General features: G+C 41.9%; 1 protein-coding gene across 1 annotated transcript in view; it reads left to right on the forward strand.

Moving 5' to 3' along the window:
- The first annotated feature begins 7,367 nt into the window (after positions 1-7,367).
- The window catches only part of PLEKHG7 (pleckstrin homology and RhoGEF domain containing G7), a 93,391-nt gene continuing 77,079 nt past the window's right edge, over positions 7,368-23,679 (forward strand). The window contains exons 1-4 of the mRNA XM_065934201.1: positions 7,368-7,471; positions 10,434-10,498; positions 13,535-14,255; positions 14,790-14,812. Coding sequence (XP_065790273.1) covers positions 13,722-14,255; positions 14,790-14,812 — 557 coding nt within the window. The 5' untranslated portion in view covers positions 7,368-7,471; positions 10,434-10,498; positions 13,535-13,721. The remainder of the gene's footprint in view (positions 7,472-10,433; positions 10,499-13,534; positions 14,256-14,789; positions 14,813-23,679) is intronic.

Genomic DNA, 23,679 nt, shown 5'->3' on the forward strand with positions numbered 1-23,679 from the left:
GACAAAGGTCCATATAGTCAAAGCTATGGTTTTTCCAGTAGTCATGTATGGATGTGAGAGTTGGACCACAAAGAAAGCTGAGCGATGAAGAATTGACACTTCTGAACTGAGGTGTTGGAAAAGACTTCAGAGTCCCTTGGACCACAAGGAGATCAAACCAGTCAATCCTAAAGGAAATGAGTCCTGAATGTTCACTGGAAGGACAGATGCTGAAGCTGAAACTCCAATACTTTGGCCACCCGATGCAAAGAACTGACTCCTTAGAAAAGACTCTGATGCTGGGAAAGATTGAGGGCAGGAGGAGAAGGGGACGACAGAGGATGAGATACTTAGATGGCATCATTGACTTGATGGACATGAGTTTGAGCAAGTTCCGGGAGTTGCTGATGGACAGGGAGGCCTGGACAGGAGCTGCGGTTCATGGAGTCACAAAGAGTCAGACATGACTGAGCGACTGAACTGACTAAAATGAATGTGGTAGACACAGTCTAATGTGACCCCCAAGTCACAATGAGTATCTCCCTCCTTGCTATTATAGATGAGACTTTTGATTTGCTTCCAACCTATAGAATATGGCAAAAGTGATGGAATGTCACTCCTGAGACTATGCTATACAATATGGGCTTCCCTGGTGGCTTAATCAGTAAGGAATCTGCCTGCAGTGCAGGAGACCCAGGTTCGATCCCTGCGTTGGGAAGATCCCCTGGAGAAGGAAATGGCAACCCACTCCAGTATTCTTGCCTGGAAAATCTCACGGAGAGAGGACAGAGGAGCCTGGCAGACTACAGTCCATGTGGTTGCAAGAATCAGACACAACTTATCAACTAAACCACCACATATCTATAAGACTCTGTGTTACCAAACTGGATAGAAAGGCCATCCCACTAGCCTTGACAAAGCAAACTGTGTTATGAACTGCCTGTGGAGAGGAGCATGTGGCAGAGAACTGGAGTTGGTCTCTAGAACCTGAGAGCCCCAGTCTTTCAACCGCAGGGAACTGAATTCTTTCATCAACCATGCAAGATCTGAAGACGACTCTCAACTCTGGAAAGGAATGCAGCTCAGCCAATATCTTGATCATAGCTTTGTGAGACGGTGAACAGAAGATTCAGATAAGCTCTGCCCTGACTGTTAATCCACAGTAATTTGAGGTAATCAATGTCAGCTGTTTGGAGGCAATAAACTTATGGTAATTTGTTATGCAGTAAGAGAAAATAAGTACAGTGACCAACAAAACAATCATATTAAAAAATATCTGCATAACCACTAGAAATCAAGGATTGGTGCCACTTACAGATCAGAAATATACAGTTTAACCTCCAAATACAGTCTAAGTGGTCCTGAATCAAATAAAGAGGACGAAAGCTGCCTGCTTCCTGAGAACAATGTTTCTAGATAGTAGAATGAGAAACTAACAGACCCCCAATGACGCCGTTATACTATTGAGGATCCATCTGTATGCAAGCAAAGAAAGCATTATTCAAGTGCTGCTGCTGCTGCTAAGTCACTTCAGTCGTGTCCAACTCTGAGCGACCCCATAGACAGCAGCCCACCAGGCGCTTCTGCCTGGATTCTCCAGGCAAGAACACTGGAGTGGGTTGCCACGTCCTCCTCCATAACTCAAGTGACTTAGCAATAAAGGAAATTTAATAACTTGGGAAAAGATAAACGTAGAAGAAGGTCTTTCTAAAGTCCAATGACAATTATTTCAGCTATTGAATGATGTCATTGAGGCCCAGTTTTGTTTTGTTTTTTCCTAACTGCAATCTCCCAGCCCTGGTATCAGATATATCCTAAGACTGGCTTCTTCGCCCGGTGGTCTCAGGACAGTTGCCAACAGTTCCAATGCCACACACCTCCTCTTTCACATCCATCAGAAAAGAGAGTTCTTCTGTATTCTCAGCAAAATTCCCAAGAGTCACGTTGACTGGACTGGACTGACTTAGTTGACAAGCCATCCTCCAAACAAGTTTCAAAGTCAGGGGGCTGGAAACCATAGTTGGCTTAGCAAAGGTCATCTGTTCCATCCTTCAAGCTGGGCATGGAACAAGCATGATGGAAACACATAAAACCTAAATGAAGTCACAAGGCTTTGGAAAGGGGAAGAGGTCAAGGATCCAGGGAGGCTACTGACAAATGTGAACTGAAACCCCACCCTGAAGAGGTGCGTCTGGTGCTGCCCTGTAACTCAGGAAGGAGGGCACTGGGAACCCACTGCTAAGTCCAGCCCGTAGGGACCCCCTCACCTCAGCTAATAATGAACAGCTGCTGCCCTGGAAGGCCTCAGACTTCCTTCCCGTAAAAAGTGTCAGCGAGCAGAAGACTAAGCCCGATGGGGTGCTGCTCTGCCCTGCACGCGCGCCATGGCAGAATAAGCTAGCTGTGATTGCAGCTGCAGCTCAAGATCCTTCTCCATCCCTCTTAGTCTTAAAAACCATTGAGCAAGCAATCTGATGATATAATTGTATTTTTCTCATTTCTTCCTTCAAACAAATTTCACTTGAGATAGCTTGTCATAAATCCACACATTATCAGAACCCAGCCCAATGCTTATTGGAGACCAACCAAGTAAATACTTCCCTTTACAATAACAGTAAACAGAATAACTACAGAGTCCATTAAAAGAGTCTATACAACATGGGAATAAAATAAAAAGATTCTGAGATGGCTAGTAGAGCTGTCTTTCTTTGAAATCGAGTTATTTCAAGAAATAGAAAAATCGGAAATTATCTGATTAATCTGATTCAGGATTCTTTGACTTAAATTTTTAGGTCACAAGTGTATAGCGGAATGTAGCATATACCTCCATTTATGATACACTAAATAATTCATATTTGAACATGACTCAAGAACCTACAGTGTATCATCATGGAAAAGGAAACATTTGCAATAAAAAAAGAGTGACAGTGGAATAGTCCTCTTTATCTTAAAAGTAAAATGGATGTTAAAATCATGTTGTTGTTGTTTAGTTGCGAAATCATGTCTAACTCTTTTGCAACCCCATGGACTGTAGCCCACCCAGCTCCTCCATTCATGGGCTTTCCCAAACAAAGAATACTGGAGTGGGTTGTCATTTCCTCCTGCAGGAGATCTTCCCTATTCAGGATCAAACCTACATCTCCTGCATTGGCAGACAAATTCTTTACAGTGAGCCATCTGAGAAGCAAAGTTATTACACAAGCAGTTAAAATCCAGTTTGGACTCTGAAGAAAATGGAACAAGCAAAATAGTGAACGATGTCAGGAAATTATCCCCAACTACAAAGGAGAAGGTAAAATAATATAGATAAATAATAAAAATAATGTAGAGAAGGCATGAAATATCAGAATCAGGTGATAATAGCAGATGTTCCCCAAAGAAAGAGAACTAACAAAAGAGAGAGAACTGTCAAATCATACAGAAAATATTTCTTATTGGGGAAAAGCATAAATTAGGTAATTGACAGTACATACCAAATCCTTGGCAAAATTAAACCCACTCTTACATATCCTGACTGAATATGTCTAATTTCAAGTATAAAGAAACAATTTTTTTAAAGAAAAAAGCACCCACCAAAGAGCAACAAGTCTATTGGCTTCCTATCACAAATAATATTGACTGAAAATCTTATAAAAATGTCTATAGACTTTTAAAGGAAAATATTGTAGTTCAAGAATTCTATGTCCAGCATTCATATCCTATAGCGATATGAAATGGCTCAGAAAATGTACTGCCTAGAAAAACTTTCTTGAACAAACAACTCAAAGATACTGAGATGTATCTGTAGACATTGAAATCAATCATTTTAAACATGGCTGCACTGGACTTTTTTAACCCTAAAACCTAAAAAATAGCTCAAATAAAAAAATCATACTTTTTTTCAGGCAAAAATATGGGAAAAGACAGCCTCTTCAATAAGTGGTGCTCGGAAAACTGGACAGCCACATGTAAAAAGACTGAAATTAGAACATTTCCTAGTGCCATACACAAGGATAAACTCAAAACGGATAAAAGACCTAAATGTAAGACCAGAAACTATAAAACTCTTAGAGGAAAACATAGTCAAACACTCAATGACATAAACAAAAAAAGCAAGATCCTCTGTGACTCACCTCCTAGAGTAATGGAAATAAAAACAAAAGTAAACAAGTGGACTTAATTAAGCTTAAAAGCTTTTGCATAGAAAAGGAAACTATAAAAAAAGGTGATAAGACAACCCTCAGAATGGGAGAAAATAATAGCAAATGAAACAACTGACAAAGGATGAATTTCCAAAATATACAAGCAGCTCATACAACTCAATACCAGGAAAACAAACAACCCAATCAAAAAGTGAGGAAAAGACCTAAACAGACATTTCTCCAAAGAAGACATACAATGGCTAACGAACACATGAAAAGATGCTTAGCATTGCTCATTATTAGAGAAATGCATATCAAAACTACAATGAGGTAACTCCTCACACCAGTCAGAATGGCCATCATCAAAAAATCTACAAACAATAAATGCTGGAGATGGTGTGGAGAAAAGGGAACCCTGTTGCACTATTGGTGGGAATGTAAATTGATACAGTCACTATGGAAGACAGTATGGGGATTCCTTAAAAACTAGGAATAAAACTACCGTATGACCCAACAGTCCCACTCCTAGATATGTATTCCGAAGAAAGTAAAATTGAAAAAGACACATGTACTCCAATGTTCACTGCAGTACTATCTACAATAGCCAGAATCCGGAAGCAACCTCGATGTCTGCTGACAGATGAATGGCTAAAGGAGCAGTGGTACATTCACACAGTAGAATATTACTCAGCCATAAAAAGGAACGCATCTGAGTCAGTTCTAATGAGGTGGATGAACTAGAGCCTATTTTACAGAGTGTAGTAAGTCAGAAAGAGAAAGATAAATATCATATACTGATGCATGTATACGGAACCTAGAAAATGGCACTGATGAATTTATTTGCAAGGCAGCAGTGGAGAAAGAGACATAGAGAACAGACTTATGGACACGGGGAGAGGGGAGGAGAGGGTGAGATGTATGGAGGGAGTAACATGGAAACTTACATTACCATGTGTAAAATAGATAGCCACTAGGAATTTGCCATATGTCTCAGGGAACTCAAACAGGGGCTCTCTATCAACCTAGAGCGGTGAGATGGGGAGAGAGATGGGAGGGAGGTTCAAGAGAGAGGGGACTGATGTATACCTATGGCTGAGTCATGTTGATGACTGGCAGAAAACAACAAAATTCTGTAAAGTAATTAAACTTCAATTGAAAAATAAACATTTTTAAAAAATTTTTAAAATAGAAAAGAAATATACCTCTTTTCAAACACTAGAAAAACAATCCTCTTTCAGAAATTTTTCAGTTGAAGACCCATAGTGGCCTGGAAGTCAGTGTAAACAAGAAAGCAAGCCAGGACATAACGTTAGCACAGACACGCTCTTTTACTTTTACTCTAGCAAAGCATACGTAAACAGGAAAGTGCACAGAGTGGGAGGGACCGCTGAGTGAATTTCCACAAAGACAGCATACCCAGGTGCCGGCATGCAGCTCAGGAGGCTGAACATGTAGGGATCCCAGGAGCTCCACTCTGGACTCACAGCCACTGTCCCTTCCCAAATAAAAATCTCAATCTTAACTTCTAATACTGTAACTTAACTTGGCCCACTCTTGTTGTTATTATAAATACAAATATACAGTCTGGCTTCTTTCTCTGAACTGCATGTTTGGGACGAGAGCAACCGTTCCATCACCCTCAGAGTCTAATATATCAATGTATTTGTTGATGATGGACATTCTATTAAAAATAGACATTGGGATTATTTGCAGTCTAGGGCCATTCTCTGGTTCTGTTAGAAGAAATAAAACTCTATCAACACAAAGATCAATGAGAGCCAGCATCGGCCTGAGTCCGGGAGACTGGGAGTACAGTGAACTGGACCCTGCTTGTCCTCTCTAAAACAGGGAGCCTGTTCTCAGCTCTAATCCTTTTATACAGATACAGAAGTGTGGGGATAGGAATGTGGTGTTGCCAGAATGGGTCACTGAAAAATAAAACCTGCAATCAAAAAAACTAAAAACAAACAAACAAAAACCTTGCAATCCAAAATTTTCTATAAAAACTCTTAACTTTTAATGTGGGATTTTTTTTTTTAAACTGGAAGGTCACACAGATATAGAAAACAAACATGGATACTAAGGGGGAAAGGTGGGGGGGGGATAAAATGAGAGGTTGGGACTGACACACAAACACAGTAATATATATAAAACAGGGAACTAGTAAGAAAGCTACTGTAGAGCACAAAGAACGCTATTCACCACTCGAATGACCTACATGAGACAGAATCTAAGAAAGAGTGGGTATATGCATGTTTAGCCGAATCACTTTGCCGTACAGCGAAAACTAACACAAAATTGTAAATCAACTATTCTCCAATTTTTTATATAAAACTAATTTAAAAAAAAAAAACCTAGAAGGCCAGTTAGAATTCTACAGCTTGAAGCCTCAGATCTAGGTATGCATGATACACAAAGAGCTTATCAGGTTTTAAGACTTTATAAGGAGCTCATCCCATGTCAAGACTTACCCTGATCCAGCGAGGAGGAGGGAGATGAGTGGAAAGAGCGGCCCCTTCCACAGCATTGTGTCACAATACGGGATAAATGCCCACCTTTGTTTCAAGGAGCTTGCCCCAGGTCCTCAGGGGGAAGCTAACCCTCAGGATCCCCTCTCCACCATGGCAACCCTTCCCCAATCAAAACGCCTCCCTGCCCCTTTTATTCTTTAGAGGTTAAATTATCTTTTTTCCCCCCTGATAATCCTTTGTGACCTTTCTGTAGACTCTTAATTTTCTTATTTAAGATACAACCAGAGGTTGAAAGTTTCTGGATGGGTGTCAAATATCCCATTATCATCATCCCCCAGGAGAGACAGTTTTACAATCAGGCTTGCGTGAGGGGACTTGCCGATGAAGTTCGACCTTCGTTTCTACAAACCAAGAGCTAAAATACTTGATTCATTTTTCTTTCTTCCTCAAGTAAAACAATTCATTGCTAGATAGCCTTGGCAGGAGCTCAGACTATTTATGCTGGCTCCATGCTGGCAAAATAGAGAAATGCCCTTGATACTGCAGTTTGGGCTTGACAGTCAGTAGTAAAAGTGAGAAGGTCAAGTCATTTTTCAAAGTTCTAAGTAAATGATGTTCTAAAGAGACCAATATGAAAGGATTAAGGACTAATGCAAAGGTTATCACAAGGCAAACATCTATAAATTAGATCTTTTTTCCCCCTAAGGCAGCAGCTCTCAAATCTTTAATCTGTAAAAAAAAAATCACTGGGAGACGTGGGCCCCACCCCTAGATATTCTGACTCAGGAGGTGGGGAGGGGCAAGAACTCGCCTTTCAAACAAACAAAGTCTCAAGTGATACTGATGTTTTTGACCCAGGGAGCCCACTGTGAGAACCACTGACCTAAAGAAACCTTCACAGTAAGTATCTGTAATGATTCTAAACAATGAAAACCAGTAAATTAGACCGAATTAGAATCTGTTTGAATTTGCTTTTGTAAAGAGTCTGCAGAAATATTTTTTAAGATTGGGCACATTCCTGGGATTGTATGCCTTATCTCCACCTAGACACCAAAGGTTTTCTGGGGTACTGCTCTAATGAGAATACCGGTACACACAAATGTTTTCCATTTGCATTTTAATTACTTAAAAATTAACGCTCACAAATGTGTTCCCACGTACAATGATTGTTTCTTCTATTATTCAACTCTTATCCAAACATTCCACTGAAGTGAACCGAACTGTTAGTTGCTCAGTTGAGTCCAACTCTTTGCAGTCCCATGGACTGTAGCCCATAAGGCTCCTCTGTCCATGGGATTTCCCAGGCAAGAATACTGGAGCGGGTTGCCATTTCCTTCTCCAGAGGATCTTCCCCATCCAGAGATCGAACCCAGGTCTCCTGCATTGGAGGCAGATTCTTTACTATTTGAGCCATGAGGGAAGCCAATGCTTATTAAAACATTCCATTAAATAAACACAAAATGTTTTAGGATGTAAGCACTGTAAGGTTGAAAGGAATGTTTTCTCACAACTTTGGAAAAAGCAAACGGATAAGATACCTAAAACTGTCTCACTGAGCACCGAAGGGGAAGTAAAAAGCCACATTTGCATCCTCCCTTTATTGGATCAGTCACTGTTCAGTAGAAACAAATCACCTGACCCGGGCAGTCTTAGATTCTGAACTTGCTTTCCCTGAGACCTTTTCATAAACAAATAACTAGAAACACCTCTAAGAAGGGGAGAGGCCAGTTCCTCCTTTCAGCTCCCGTCAAGTGTGCTCAGCCAGGAGGGTTCACTGTTACAGGCGTGGAACCTGTTCTTCCGAACCCTCGCCTGGCAACTTGCTCTGAGATCTGCGGGCTCCCCTGTCAGGACCCACCTGGACGATGTCACCTTCAGAGGCAGACCATCTCACAGGTATCAGAGGTGACGTTCAGCTGCTGCTGGCTTCCATTCTTGCATTTTTCATTTGTTCAGATCCTGTTGCTACCAGCTTCTCTTGGTCCTGTCTTGCTGGTCTCGCAGGTCTAAGCATAGTGGGTGAATCATTAATCTGTGCGGTTTAATTTCAGGTACACTGAGATCGCTTTCCCCAACAGCGTGGGTGGTGGTTACTGCCTTCTTAAAGCTTGGGTGATCAAAGCCTGGTGAATCCACTTTATAATACAGTGATCATTTATTGATTGATTCAGTCTTCTAGGGAAGTAAAGAAGAAGAGAGAACTTGAACTTTTTGGTTAACTTTTGGCTTCTTACCAGATCTGTGGGGATAATCATTTAGAGAGGGGCTCCTGGAGCCTCACCTATTATCCCTGCAAGGAGCTTGTGAGGGAGGGACTTTATTATCCTTTCATAAATGTGGCCTGGAGGTTGACTCAGGCAGAGGGGCTTGTCCCAGGTCACAGGGCTAGCTGGTGCTTAGGCAGAGAGAGCCAGCAGATGGTTAACTCTAGAGCCTGGGCTCCTCTTCTCAGCAATGGCCTCCCAAAGTTCTGTTGTAGCAAAAGTTTCTTCAGTTTTACAGCGAGGGATGTCAACAGTTACTACTGTCTTGGTTCCAATATTTGAGACACTGGCCAGTAAATAGTACTTAATGACCCTTGGAAACAATGGAAACATTGAGAGACTTTATTTTCTGGGGCTCGAAAATCACTGCAGATGGTGACTGCAGCCAAGAAATTAAAAGACGCTTGCTCCTTGGAAGAAAAGCTATGACAAACCTAGACAGCGTATTACAAAGCAGAGACATTACCTTGCCAACAAAGGTCCGTCTAGTCAAATCCATGGTTTTTCCAGTAGTCATGTATGGATGTAAGAATTGGACTACAAAGAAAGCTGAGCGCTGAAGAATTGATGCTTTTGAACTGCGGTGCTGGAGAAGACTCTTGAGAGTCCCTTGGACAGGAAGGAGATCAAACCAGTTGATCCTAAAGGAAATCAGTCCTGAATATTCATTGGAAGGACTGAGGCTGAAGTTGAAGCTCCAATACTTTGGCCACCTGGTGTGAAGATCTGACTCATTGGAAAAGATGTTGATGCTGGAAAAGACTGAAGGCAGGAGAAGGGGATGAAAGGATGAGATGGTTGGATGACATCACCCGATTCAGTGGACATGAGTTTGAGTAAGCTCCAGGAGTTGGTGATGGACAGGGAAGCCTGGCGTGCTGCAGTCCATGGGGTCACAAAGAGTTTGACACGACTGAGAAACTGAACTGAATGACTCTTAGGTATAATAACCACGTACTGACTACCATACCCTAAGTCAGGACAATTAGAAGGCAATCTGAAGCAATGGCTTCAGGAGAATGAGGAACTGGACCTCCAGTAAAGAACCTGAAGAGAGACCTAATATACCTGTTTTCATTAGTAATCATTCTTCTCCTATGAAGAAGATGGTATCACCCAGAAAGTACCTAAAACCTAAAATCAAAACCAATTCAACCTCACCGTAACTAGAATGTGAAGTTTCCTAGCAGGTATTACTCTCTCCCTTTGCCGCCCAAATAAGGGTACCTCGTGCATTTTTGTTCTACATGTGAAGCTCTGTTAACATATGAGACTCAGCTCAAAATGTTAACATTTTGAGTGTGTGGCAGTCAGTTAAAACAAACCCAGCATTAAGAATCTCAGGTTTCTTTTGTAGATAAGAGTCTATTAACTTCAGCTGGTATCTAAGTAGTTTCTTAAACAACTCTCCAGTGTAAAATCCAGTATCTGGCAGTTTCACTTGGCTTTAAACCAGAGGAGAGTCAGCGAATAAATGTAAGAGAACAGAGTCCCCCTAAATCAATGTCACAGCATTGTCATAACAATATCATGATGTTGGGCTCCTCCCGTTTACTGATAAGAGTAAATCTAAGAGCCTATTAATTCTCTTGACACAGGATTATTGGGCTTCTATGCCTGAAACAGATTAGAAGAAACAAAGGAATGAAAGAACCTGCCATAGGCAAGTACAAAACTAGAATTAGAATTAATGACTAAAAATCTGGGAGTACATCAGTGTGAGGTCATTTCATATGGGGTAAACAATTGTATGCTACAAAAACTTGCAGCAATTACTGCAGTTTCCATAGAACGACAGTCAATAGTCATAACAGTGCATGTTAGCTAATCTCATGAGTGACAATCAACATAGGACAGGTCATCAAGAATTTACGGGTATCCTGTATTCTCTATTCGGAGAAGGCAATGGCACCCCACTCCAGTACTCTTGCCTGGAAAATCCCATGGACGAAGGAGCCTGCTAGGCTGCAGTCCATGGGATCTCGAAGAGTCGGACATGACTGAGCAACTTCTTTCACTTTTCACTTTTATGCATTGGAGAAGGAAATGGCAACCCACTCCAGTGTTCTTGCCTGGAGAATCCCAGGGATGGGGTTGCACAGAGTCGGACACGACTGAAGTGACTTAGCAGTAGCAGTATTCTCTATTATCAAATTGAGGATGTAAACAATACACAGTAGAAAAAGTTCTACTAAAAAGTATTGTCAATGCAATTAAAATTATACAACACTAAAAGAACAAATTAGCTATCCCTAAAATTGGGCTGTCCATTCCTGAAGGGTTACAGATTGCTTTAGAATTACAGACTTGCTGGGAGATCCATGATGGCCCAGGGGTTAGGATTCTGTGGTTTCACTGCTGTGATGTGGATTCAATCCCTGGTCCAGGAGCTGAGATACCACAAGCCACATGGTGCAACCAACAGAATAAAGGATTACAGACTTGCTGAAGTTATTATTGGAAATCTCAGCATATGTGGTCAACTACTGATGTTCCTCAACCAACAAGCCATGTATCATCTGAAACCATTTCCCGCATTGCCCATGGCAAGGGAAGATGGTTATATTATCTTTCCACAGTCCCACATCAGATGTGTGAATAATCAGGAGTTGACCCTTAAGTAATAGCTGATAGATGGGTAAGGATTGATGCTTTTCCACAGGAAACTACTTTTTTCATACGGAAAACTACAAAATAATGAAATAGCAGTAAGTCATTTGCATGTCACCATGAAACAAGTTGGCAAATGAAAGAATCAGATTTGCTTGAACACAAGAACAGATAGGAGGTAATTCTGCACTAGTGAACCATAGACAGCTCCTCTAATCATGGCAGAGCATCTGAGTGACATCTGGGTTTTTCTTTTCAAATTTGCAAGTTATTTTTCCAAAACATAGGGATGGATAAAATCTAAAATGTGTTTTGCCAAATACTTTGCATCACTATCTTTGAACTCATGTCTCATTTTGTAGTTTAAACCTTGAGGGAAAGGGCCTTGTTTTTCTTATTCTTACATCCCTGATATATGCCCAAGCACATACATATATACAATCATACATACATAAATGCAGAATATAAGGAAAATGGAATGTATATTTGATTCTCTTAAAATGAAAATAAAAGGTGATGAGCTTTGTGGCTTCTAAGAAGTCTCTTAATCTCTTAGATCACCAAGGTTTTTTAAAGTTTTTTTGTTTGAATCTAGAAGGGATATTAAGTAAAAAGTGTATGCATGCTAAGTCACCTCAGTCCCGTCCCACTCTTCATATCCCCATGGCCTGCAGCCTGCCAGGCTCATGTGTCCATGGGATTCTCCAGGCAAGAATACTGGAGCAGGTTGCCATGCCCTCCTCCAAGGATCTTCCTGACCCAGGGATAGTACCAGAGGCTCCTACAGTTCCTGCACTGCAGGAGACTTATTTACTGAACAATAAATGATGCCAAGGCTGCTCCAGGTCTTTGCTCAAAACCCATGCCCAATAAATAAATAACAAAATTAAATAAATTAGGAGAGCCTGACATTATGACCCCCTAAACAACTGATGAGGGTCTCCCTGGTGGCTCAGTGGTAACACTGAAAGGCAGAAGACTCAGGTTTAATCCCTGGGTCTGGAAGATCCCTGGAGGAGGAAATGGGAACCCACTGCAGTATTCCTGCTTGGGAAATGCCATGGACAGAGAAGCCTGGTGGGTTACAGTCCATGGAGTCGCAAAGAGTCGGACACAACTTAGGGACTAAACCACTACCACCACCACGTCAGTGGCCACTGTACAGGAGGAGTGTCCTTGCTCAAAGCCTGCCAACTCACTCCACACTGCTTTTAGCAGGAGTGAACACACAGGTTTAAGTTAAAGGGTTCAGAGATAAGAAAGGAAGATACAAACAAGAAAGCAGATGGAACCAGCTGGGACTAAGATGGCATGAATCTGACCTTCAACAGGTCTTGAGTCTCACACATTGATTTTACATTAGCTTAGTATATGACACACCTACTGGCTGCTAGAACCAGACATTAAAGATCAAAAAAGGATAAAAAGGGGGTGGCACCCCACTCCCTTGGAAAAAGGCCTGACCCTTCAGGGTAAAGTAATGCATGCTGCTGCTGCTGCTGCTGCTGCTGCTAAGTCGCTTCAGTTGTATCCGACTCTGTTGCGACCCCATAGATAGCAGCCCACCAGGCTCCCCTGTCCCTGGGATTCTCCAGGCAAGAATACTGGAGGAAATGGAGTTTGCCATTTCCTTCTCCAAACTAATGCATAGGTGTCCCTATTATTAGCCTCCCTCCTCCTCCCTTTGTTTTTATTCTTTAAATCACTGTCGCCCACCTGCAGGGCCAGAAATTGATTTTTGAATACAATTTCTGCTTAGTCATTCTTTGGCCACTGAGTAAAGCTTGCGCTTTGTCCATCTCAGCTTGAGTTTCTTATTCATCTACTGGAACCCCAATGAAAAAAAAAAAGAACCCTCCCTTAAGGAGACAAGGAGCAGGGTCCAAACGACTTAATTTGGTAACAAACAAATTTCAAAACATAAACAATTTATAGATTTGAAGGCTGGACTCACTTATCTTAATTACCTACAAAACATAACAGATACTAATGTTAAGTATACATTCGTTAGCTCCTCTGACTAACTAGAAGCTTCTATGGGAAATTTCAGACACCTTTTTTCTCACCTGCATCTCCTTGTTTTCAATAGATTCCGCACTCTGCTCTCCCTTACTGATCAGCCACTTGCTTGCAATTATCCTCTGGAAAAGGATGGAAACACACTGAGGAACAGAGGCATCTGAAGACTGAAACGGAACCACCCCAGTGTGGTCAGGAGAAGAGCAACTCTGACGACATCGCCTGGAAGTTTCCAGCCTCTTGGTGGCCTGGAGAAGATGGAGCCATCCCGCCCAGAGGTGCAGCCTGAAGGCTGCGAGGCCTCTCCTCCGTACTCCCTGGAAAGCCTGTCGACGAAGCACTGTCAGAACCAGGGTAACCTCCTCCACTTTGACCGGCAAGCCCCTGGCCGCTTGTCCACCTCGCCCACTTTGCGGAGGTTAAGGAGCCGCGGCTGCGCGAGTGAGCGCGGAGGTACGCGTGGCACTGCCACTGCGCATGCGCCGCCTCCGCACGTGGCCTTGGAAGTGAGCGCAGGGGGCGGCTCGCGGGAGTCGCCTGGCTCCGCGAGTCCCCTCTCCAACAAGGTATGTGAAAGCACAGAGGAGTCGAGACTCCACTCAAGATTGCCTCTGTACTCTGAAAGGGCCCTCGACGCAGCCGAGTCGGTTGAGCTCCAAATGGGGCCCGGTGAAGAGCGTGCCGTTCCCGTGCCTCAACACCTCGAGGAGGGGTCGCTTCCTGAGGCCTCCTTTCCGCAGAGAGGAGACCACCCAGCCCCCAGCCACACCCCAGGGCCTCCCGGGCCTCAGGTAACACAGTGTTAAGCCTCTTGCCTCTCACTTGCTGAATGCAAAGCATAATAGGTCTTGGGTTGCCAAACGGGCGAGGATGGGGGGCAAGGCCGCGGCGCCTCCTTGAGGGAGCCAACGCAGGAAGTCATAGAGCTGGGGGAACACGGAGTCTTTGGGGCAGCTGGCTGTCAGGTAAAAGGGTGCAGCGGTTTGGGGCAGGAGACGGAGGTTGAGCTCACTTTCTCCTTCAGTATCCTTGAAGGCACTTGAAGAAAGGACCCGAATTAGAAATGGTCACTCAGGCATTAGAGAGTAAAGGTGGCTCTCTCCCAAGTCCAGGCTGTGTGAAGACCACCGGGCTTGGCTGGTTTAAAAGGGCAGAAAGAACAAATTATTTAAATTTCTAATGTTCTAACTTTCTCCCCAAAAAAAGAAAACTCCAAAACGTTAATAACTGGCGAAGTTCATGACCTCTCCCTTCAAGATGTCTGCTTTGGAATTTTGGATGGGTTTGAGCAAGACTCAAACGTGTATTTTTCCAATTTATTTCAGGGAGAAGAATTGCATCAGTACAGGTATGTGTGTCTTTACTTTTCTCTAGTGCTATGAAAGCTGTTGACTTTTTACTTTTACATCTTCTGTTCTGACTCAGCAGACCCAATGGTGTATTAATCAGGGTACTTTTGTTTTACAGCCCCTGAGTCACTCTTCATATTATGGGTGAAACAGTATTAATTTCCAGAGTCTCCTTTAAGAGCCCAGCATTTTGCTATGGCTGGGGTATTTGTGGGTAGGGTATGACAGCCACAAGTGGCCATGGTTTTCATTTTCAATTGTCGATGACTTGGCCTTGTGGTTTAATTAACATCCACTTAGTAATAGTTCTTGTCAGGTAGAGAAGATGTAAAGGCCAGAAACATTCAACACTTTTTTAAAGAGAAATTCAGAGGACAAGGATAAAAGGAACAAGATGTGCTGTTTAAATCTAGGGCAACCTTTAATATGCCTGTAACAACAGACTAGGCTTTTATCTAGAATGCAGGTAGATTGTGTCACTTCAGAAACCAACTCTGCCTTTCAGCTTGGTCGCCCAGCTGTGCCAGTGGATTTGCCATTTCTTTCAGGGATGAAGAGCTTCTGTGGTAGAAAGGGAAAAATCCCAGCCCAGTTTCATCCACCCAATTTGTAAGATTGGTAGGAAAGCCTTCATTTCATTCGGAAAGGCATCCTCAGGGAATTAGCCATTGTTTTATTACTGGCCCTCAATCCTCAAGCAAGAGTTTGCTCAAGCAAGAGATCCATCTGTGCAATCTTTGTTGATTTTAGCATGTAGATTTTAATGCTAGTTGGCCTAAATGTATCTTAGGTAGAGAATATTTACAAAGCCATAGGCAAATGCGAAGTATATGTTAATGTCAACTAGTTATTGCTGTGTAACAAACCAGCTGGAACTTGAGTGCCTTAAAACAGCAACTAGTTATTGTTTCTTACAAATCTGTGTGTTAATTGAGGGTCAGTTGATCTAGCCTGAACTCAGCTGGGTAGTTCACTCCATGTGTCCCTCATCTTTTCATGGGACTAAATTGCTGCCCTGGGCATGTCCTTAAGTTGAAGGGGGAGGTTCAAGGGGATAAGTGGAAACATGCAAGGCCTCTTGAACCCTGGGTTCTTGTCCCTTGTCTAATTCTGCTGATCGAAGCAAGTCACGTACCTGAACTCAAGGGCAAGAAACTTTGTGTCACCAGTATTATGTGGCAAACTATATGGATGCAAGGGTTGGTGAAGAAAGGGGCCATTAATGGAAATCCTCTACAGGTGCAGACCAGAATTAAGCTCTAAAATGATACCTAATTCAGACGTGTCAGAGAAAGTGAAAGGAGAATAGTTTCAGGGAAAGATGATGTTGATTAGAGTCAATCATGCAGAGTCTAATAGGGTATTTAGGGAATTTGTTCCTTACCCTAAGAACAGCGTGAAACCACTGAATGGATTGATGTGATCAGATGGATATAGGGTAGACAGGAGATTTAGATGGGAGTGGACTCTAGCAGAACAATTAGAATATTCAGATATGAGAGGTTGGAGGGTTAGACTCTGATGAAGGCAGCGGAGTTAGAAATATCTCAGTTTAGGAGATACCACCACCTTGCATTTGTGAATAGTAGACCACAAGGGGTGAGGGGGAGGATGTTGTCAAGAATGACTTCCAAGCTTCTGGCTTGCACTGTTGGGTGGCAGATGGCTCCACTCACTGATATAGGCAACCTTGGAAGGGAGAAAAGGATGTGGGTGGGTGGGATGAAAGTTTGAACATGTTGAATTTGAGGACCTATGGAACATTTGAGTAGAGACTGTGAGTGGGTAGTTAACTAGAGAAGGCATAATGGATGGAGATCTATATCTGAGAGTCTTTAATCAAGGAATGCTTCCTAGACCACATAAAGTCTGTCCAACTTTGCATGTAACGTGGAGTTAGTAGACCCAAAGGCTAATTGATGGGGTGCAGCACACTATTTGCAAAAGATGATGTGCAGGTAACTATTACTGACCTGAAGAATCTTTGTGAGGCAGTAACAGAAATAGTCTTCAGTGATTCAAAGGGAAAACTTGGTCAGAGGGCTTGAAGCCTTATAAAGGGTGAGTTTCAGTATGTCACCATCACATACAAAATAGTGAAAAGTTAGAGTCATAACAGGTAATCAAAAATGAAGTATTTTGGACACCTTGCTATATGGTGATGACCCAGAATTATTCAACATTGTTTCTTCAGGACTTAGTACAGTACTTGGCATGTAGTAGGCAATGTTTGAATGAATAAATGAAAGAGTAAGTTACTATAAACTACTCATATGTTTAATAAATATTCAAGCATTACTACTGAAATAATTTTGCATCAGCCACAGGCCACTTAGTCTGTACCTTTTTAAACCAAAAAATTCACTGAAAGCCTGAGTTTTTGGTAAATAGCTAGCCAGTTTTGGCACAAAGATCCTCTGCCTGCCTGTCTTTTGCACGCTCTCTCTCTCATTCCTGTCATTTGTTCTAAGGACTAGTTCCCAGGCCATGCTGTCAGACAGCGTAAGGTAAAGGGCTGTTTACATGAGGCCCTGCTGTCCATTGAGGGAACTGAGGGGCCCCCACCTCCAAAACCTTATTGAAACTTTATTTAAAACATACTTTAACTTGGGCTTTTACTATGCCTTTGAAATGATATAAACCAGGGTCTAGCAAACTATGGCAGAAGTTCAACCCACCACCTGTTTTTGTAAATAAAGTTGTACTGGAGCACAGCCACATATATTCATTTAAATACTGTCCATGACTGCCTTCACACTGTAATCACAGAATTGAGTAGCCACTACAGGGAACATATGGCTCACAAAGCCTAAAATAGGTACTATATAGCACTTTATAAAAAAAGGTTTGCTGACCCTGGTATATTCAGTTAAGAAATGCTTGCTTCTGTGGCCATCAGTCAATCACAGCAATGTTTTCTTTGCTTGTAGCCCTTTTGAAAAACTAATTTTTCTTTTATTACAAATTCTTAACACATAGCCTGACAATTGGGCAGGCTATGTAAGTGAGAAGGGCCCAATCCACTCTCAGTTCTGAAATAAGCTCAGTGTTAGGACTTGGATTCCAAGTTTTTCTTTATGGAATTTCTTTCTCACTGTTGTTTCCTCTGTCTTTGTGTAACATTCCAGTGAATGCACACTCACTTCAGACTCTTTCTCCTGTCACCAAAATATACCTCCTGGAAAACAGTCTTTACAATTTATTCTTACTAAAGTGGGAAGGACTTCAAGCTTAAGGCATATCTACACTCATCTTTCCAAGTAGAGGAGTATATTTATCCTCTAAATATACTTGGGTTTCCCTATACCTCATAAATGCCTCCATCATGGTATCTAAAACAAATGTGTTTCTCTGACATCCATCTCCTTTCAAAAACAAGACCTTTCTGAGGGCAGAGACCACTAACTTTACACTTCATCTCAACAGCCATTACTTGGCTAGAGACTGTCTCCAAAATATTTATTGAAGAAAAGGATGGATGGAAGGATGACAGCCAGGGGTAGCAGGCTGCTTGGCTTACAGTGTTACTTACCTGTCCCTGGTGTATTTGAATTTGGACAGAGGATATGACTTGAAGCCAAGCAATAAAACCATGTTACTGGAATTTTAAACATCGTGAAACAATGTTTAAACATTGTGAAACAATGGGGGAGATTTTGTGGACAGGCACACTTTCCTCACACCACTTAAAATCAATCTTCCCAGAAAACTGTCTATCCCACCTAATTTTTCAATGAGCCTTGCAACTGAGAAGGAAAATGAACATACTACATTTATGAGAACAGACTAACCTTCCAGTGCTCAAAAGTAATCAGAAAAAAACTAAATAGATCCAAAACATGAAAAACCAAATGACAAGAGACCAGACAAAAATACTGAATGCCAATAAAGTATCTGGAGAGTCATCTAAAGCCAGTTTCATCTGGAATTGCCCTTAGCAGGGGCAGCACAACATAATATTAAGAGTTATTGGAATCAAACTCCCTGGATTTGAATCCTGTATTTACTTCTGCCTGGCAGCATGACCTTGGGCAAGTCTCTGAGCAACTCAAAACCTCAAAGTATTCATCTGTTGAAAGTCACTCAGTAGTGTCCAACTTTTTGCGACCTCGTGGACTGTAGCCCAGCTGGCTCTTCCCAACCCAGGGATCCAACCCAGGTCTCCTGCATTGCAGGCAGATTTTTTATCACCTGAGCCACCAGGGAAGCCCTGTGGCTTCCCTCATCTGTTGAGTGGAGATGCAAATGCAACTGACGCTTCAACCGCACAGGGATTCAGGACGCTGACCCTCTCTGCAGTCCAAAATCCACATGTAACTTTACTGTCAGTGCTCCTTATCTGAGGTTCAGTAGTCAGTGGATTCAACCATCCACAGATGGTGTAAGTACTGTAGTAGTTCATGAAAAAAAAAATCTGCGTGTAAGTGGACCTGCTCAGTTCAAACCTGTGTTGTTCAACTATAGTACCCATCTAATAAGCTTTTGATATGATAAACAGTATAACTCAAATTTACCTTTTATAAGAAACTGGGTCATTCATTTAGCACCCCCTGTATGCAGATCACTGACTTACTCTTTCTAAAATATTCTGACCCCAGAGTGAAATGATAAATCACAGGAAGTTCATCTGATGTGTCTAAACATTAAATTCAATATAATGTTAAAACCTCCCCAGACTTTTGCTTAAAACCTGTTGTATAGCTAGCACTGTCCCAGCCGTTAAGTGTGAAATCTTGGTAGAAAGTTAGTCACTACCAGTTATTAGATGGCATGTTGGTTGTTTAATCGCTGTTTGCATTTGTTGGTTTTGGTTTTTTTTTACATGTACATGCTGCTTTGTCTTTGGCTGCACTGGGTCTTCATTACCGCACACAGGCTTTCTCGAGTTGCAGTGTGCAGGTTCCTCATCGCGGTGGCTTCTTTTGTTGCAGAGCACAGACTCTGAGTGCTCAGGCTTTAGTAGTTGCTGTTTTCTTTTTCCCTCCAATTATATTGAGGTATAATTGACATAGAACATTATATAAGTTTAAAGTGTATAGCATAATGATCTGAATTATGTACATGTTGCAAAATGATTACCACAGTAAGTTTAGTTACCATCCGTCATCACATGTACTTTTTTTTTTCTCCTTGTGATGAGATGTGTGAATACTGTTAATTAGTTAGAGGCCTCAGGGTGTCATGGAGGTCTTCTTGATCTGGACCTGGCTGGAGGCTAGAGTGGGAACTGACAGCTTCCTTTCATATCAGGAGCCATGTGTTATTCTTGCACTGGCATCAGCTCCCCCAGAGTGTAAACTCCATCACAGCAGGAGTTGTGCCTATTTTGTTCATTGCTATATCCCTAGTGCCTCAAACACCACCTGGCACATCGTAGATGTTCAATGAAACTTTAAGGAAGAAAAAAAAGAAATGCATTGGTTGATTAGTTAGGTTAGGTCAAGCCTGGTGGGGGGAATTGTATCATCCCTTTTTGGTAATTTTCTCCTCCAGCAATTTAACTCCCTCTAACTCCTTTCAACCTCCACCACCTTCTAATCAGTTCTGTGTTCATCTTTTGAGTGTTCATTGGATTATTGGGGATTTGTATGACTATGGTTTGATCATACTGGGTGGTATTTTTGTTTTAACAGACTAATATTTTTTAAATTTACTTACTTACTTATTTTTGGCTGTCCTTTTCTTCGTTGCTGCACTTGGGCTTTCTAGTTGTAGAGAGGAGAGAGAGGAGGGGCTACTCTTCGTTGTGGAGCGCGGGCTTTTCCTTGTGGTGGCTCCTCTTATTGCGGAGCACAGGCTCTAGAGGGAGCAGGCTCCAGCAGGTGAGCCATGTGAGCTTAGTTGTGTGCGTGGCGTGTGGAATCTTCCTGGACCAGGGTTTGAACCCATGTCCCCTGCATTGCAGATGGATTTTTGTCCACTGTACCACCAGGAAAGTCCCATACTGGGAATTATTTTGACTCTTGTCCAGAAAAGGCAGTAGTAGCCTCAGAAGACAGAGTTCTAGGCAGTTACCAATACCAGCAGCTACTCTTTTTGCTCTGAGCACATGCGGATTTAATAACTGTCACTGACTGAGCCCAACATGTCACCGCATGGTGTGTTTTCTGTGCTGTTGGAACTCCAAAGCTTGTCTTTGTTGTGTTCAAAGTGACATGTTGGGATGAATCCCTTTTGTTCACCCCACATTCATGGAGTGGCCAGTCTGTGCCAGGGCCTGGAGAGTAAGCTAGAGGTTCCCTGTACATTCTCCCTTCTCAGATGGATTTTGGTAACATTCTGGTAGAAAATGGAACATTTTGGTAGAAAACTGGAAATTATAGTCAAACATGTAAAGAAAAGTTTCTGACAATCTTGACAAACTCATAATGAGAAAAATGTTTCACAGACCTTAACCAAGAGAGCTATACTTCCATAAGTGGCAATTGAGTTGTCATTTCTCTATTGATTATTTTTAAAGGGGATTTTTTTTAAAGATTGCTACTGATGCTAATTGGTTGTTCCTGTGTAATCAACTCGCAATTATAAGCAAGCATACCAATTTGTACTATATCTCTTGCATAAGGTAGAATACTATGATCCTTAAAATAGAACACTGCTAGGAGATCCAACCAGTCAATCCTAAAGGAAATCAGTCCTGAATATTCATTGGAAGAACTGATGCTGAAGCTGAAGCTTCAACGCTTTGGCCACCTGATGTGAAGAACTGACTCATTGGAAAAGACCCTGTTGCTGGAAAGGATTGAAGGTGGAAAGAGAAGGGGACGACAGAGGATGAGATGGTTGATGGCATCACCGACGTGATGGACATGAGTTTGAGTAGGCTGCAGAAGTTGGTGATGGACAGGGAAGCCTGGCATGCTGCAGTCCATGGGGTCGTGAAGAGTCAGACATGACTGAGTGACTGAACTGAACTGAAACTTTTTCCAGTCACACAGTTGTTGGAAAACCACCTGCTGGAAAAGGTACATTTATCATGAATTTTAGTATCAGACAAAACAAGGCCTAATAAGCCTGCCTGATTAAAGAAAAACAACAACATTGCATTATCTTACTACACTTTAAAAGATTTTTATTCCATTAATACACACATATCACTATAGGACAACTGCTACCCTCAGTTGCTACCCACTCATATTTTCTAGGGTCTTTTGTTTTTCTTTAAAATTTGCACCTGGGAATTAGAGGTCAGCAGTCCTTGGTTTAAGCCCACTGTACAGGAGGAATCTTTTTTTTTTTTCACTGCAATTAAAAAAATTTATTGGAGTATAGTTGACTTACAATGTGGTATTGATTTCAGATATTCAGCGTAATAGTTCAGTTATACATAGATTCATTCTTTTTCAGTTTCTTTTCTCATACAGGTTATCACAAAATATTGAGTATATTTCCTTGTGCTATACAGTAGGTTCTTTCTGTTATCTATCTTATATATAGTGGTGTCTGTATGTTAATCCCATGGAATCTTTTTTTAAAAATGCCAGAGATGTATTTGTCCTGTTTTTAAAGGAGGAGCTTTAATTATTCATCTTTAAACATTTCTGCCAAGGTAAAGGTCATCACATAATTACTGCCCCACCCACTGGCCACTGGTGGGGAGAATAATAGCAACCTTAAAGCCTTGGTTCAAAGATGGTAAGGAGTGGGAAGGGTCTCACTCACAGTTGCTCTCCACATAAGGAAGCTGAGGCCTTGGGAAGCAACATGCCAAGGTCACACATAATGAACATCAGGGTTGGAAATCGCAGTCCTAAATCAGGTAACCTGCCACTCAGTTGTATTGCCCCCTTCATTCGTCTCTGTGGCTTCATATTAAAGTACCACTAACTAGTGACTTAAATCAAAAGACGTTTTACACTCTGAGAGTTCTGGGAGCCACAGTCAAAAGCCAAGGTGTCAGCAGAGCCACACTTCCTCTGGAAGCTCTCGGGGAGGACTGTTCCTTGCTTCTTCACGTAGGCGTTCCTTGATTGTGGCCCCATCACTTTAATCATCTGCCTGTGTCTTCATTTGGCCTTCTTTCATCTCTGGCTCTTCTCTGTGTATCTCTTATAAGTATACATGTCATGGGATTTAGAGCCCACCCAGATAATCCAGAATAATCTCAAAGTCTTTTAATTACATCTGCAAAAGTCCGTTTTATATATAACACATTCACAGGCTCCAGGGCTAAAGAGATGGACATGTGTTTCCATTCAACCTACTATGATGATGTTGAGACGCTAAGTCGTGTCCAACTCTTTGTGACCCCCTGGACTGTGCAGTTCCATAGACAGAGTACCCCCAAGCTCCTCCTCCATGGAATTTTCCAGGCAAGAATACTGGAGTGGGTTGCCATTTCCTTCTCCAGAGGATCTTCCCAACCCATGGATTGAACCCACATCTCCTTCATTACAGGTGGGTTTTTATCTAAAATAGTAACCATCATTATATATCAATTTTTTTAAAAAACAATATATTAAATGGGTCATAGTACCGTTTTGTCCTCTTCACATTTCCAAGTCTTTTTGAAGTCTAACTTGGGTATTTAAATTGAATTCTTGCTCTGTTGTTCACTAACAGTGAGACCTTAAGTGAATGCCTATCCTTCCAAGCTTCAGTTTTCCTCGGCTCTATAATGAGAACAGTAATTTCCACTTCATAGAGGACTTGTCAAAATTAATGTTAGTGCATGTAAAGCTCTTAACAAAATGTCCAGTAAGAGCTGATGCTCAGGAAGTGCCCGCTGACTTTTAAGTCAGAATAATATGCACCATGAACCATCTAGTCTTTATAAAATTTATGTATTTGAGGTCCGCTAGGGGGCACATTTCCACCAGCCAGACACTTTTCTGGCACTGACACGTGATCATAGGCTCATTGCTCA

Source organism: Muntiacus reevesi, chromosome 4, assembly GCF_963930625.1.
Source record: "Muntiacus reevesi chromosome 4, mMunRee1.1, whole genome shotgun sequence".
Classification (NCBI taxonomy): Eukaryota; Metazoa; Chordata; class Mammalia; order Artiodactyla; family Cervidae; genus Muntiacus; species Muntiacus reevesi.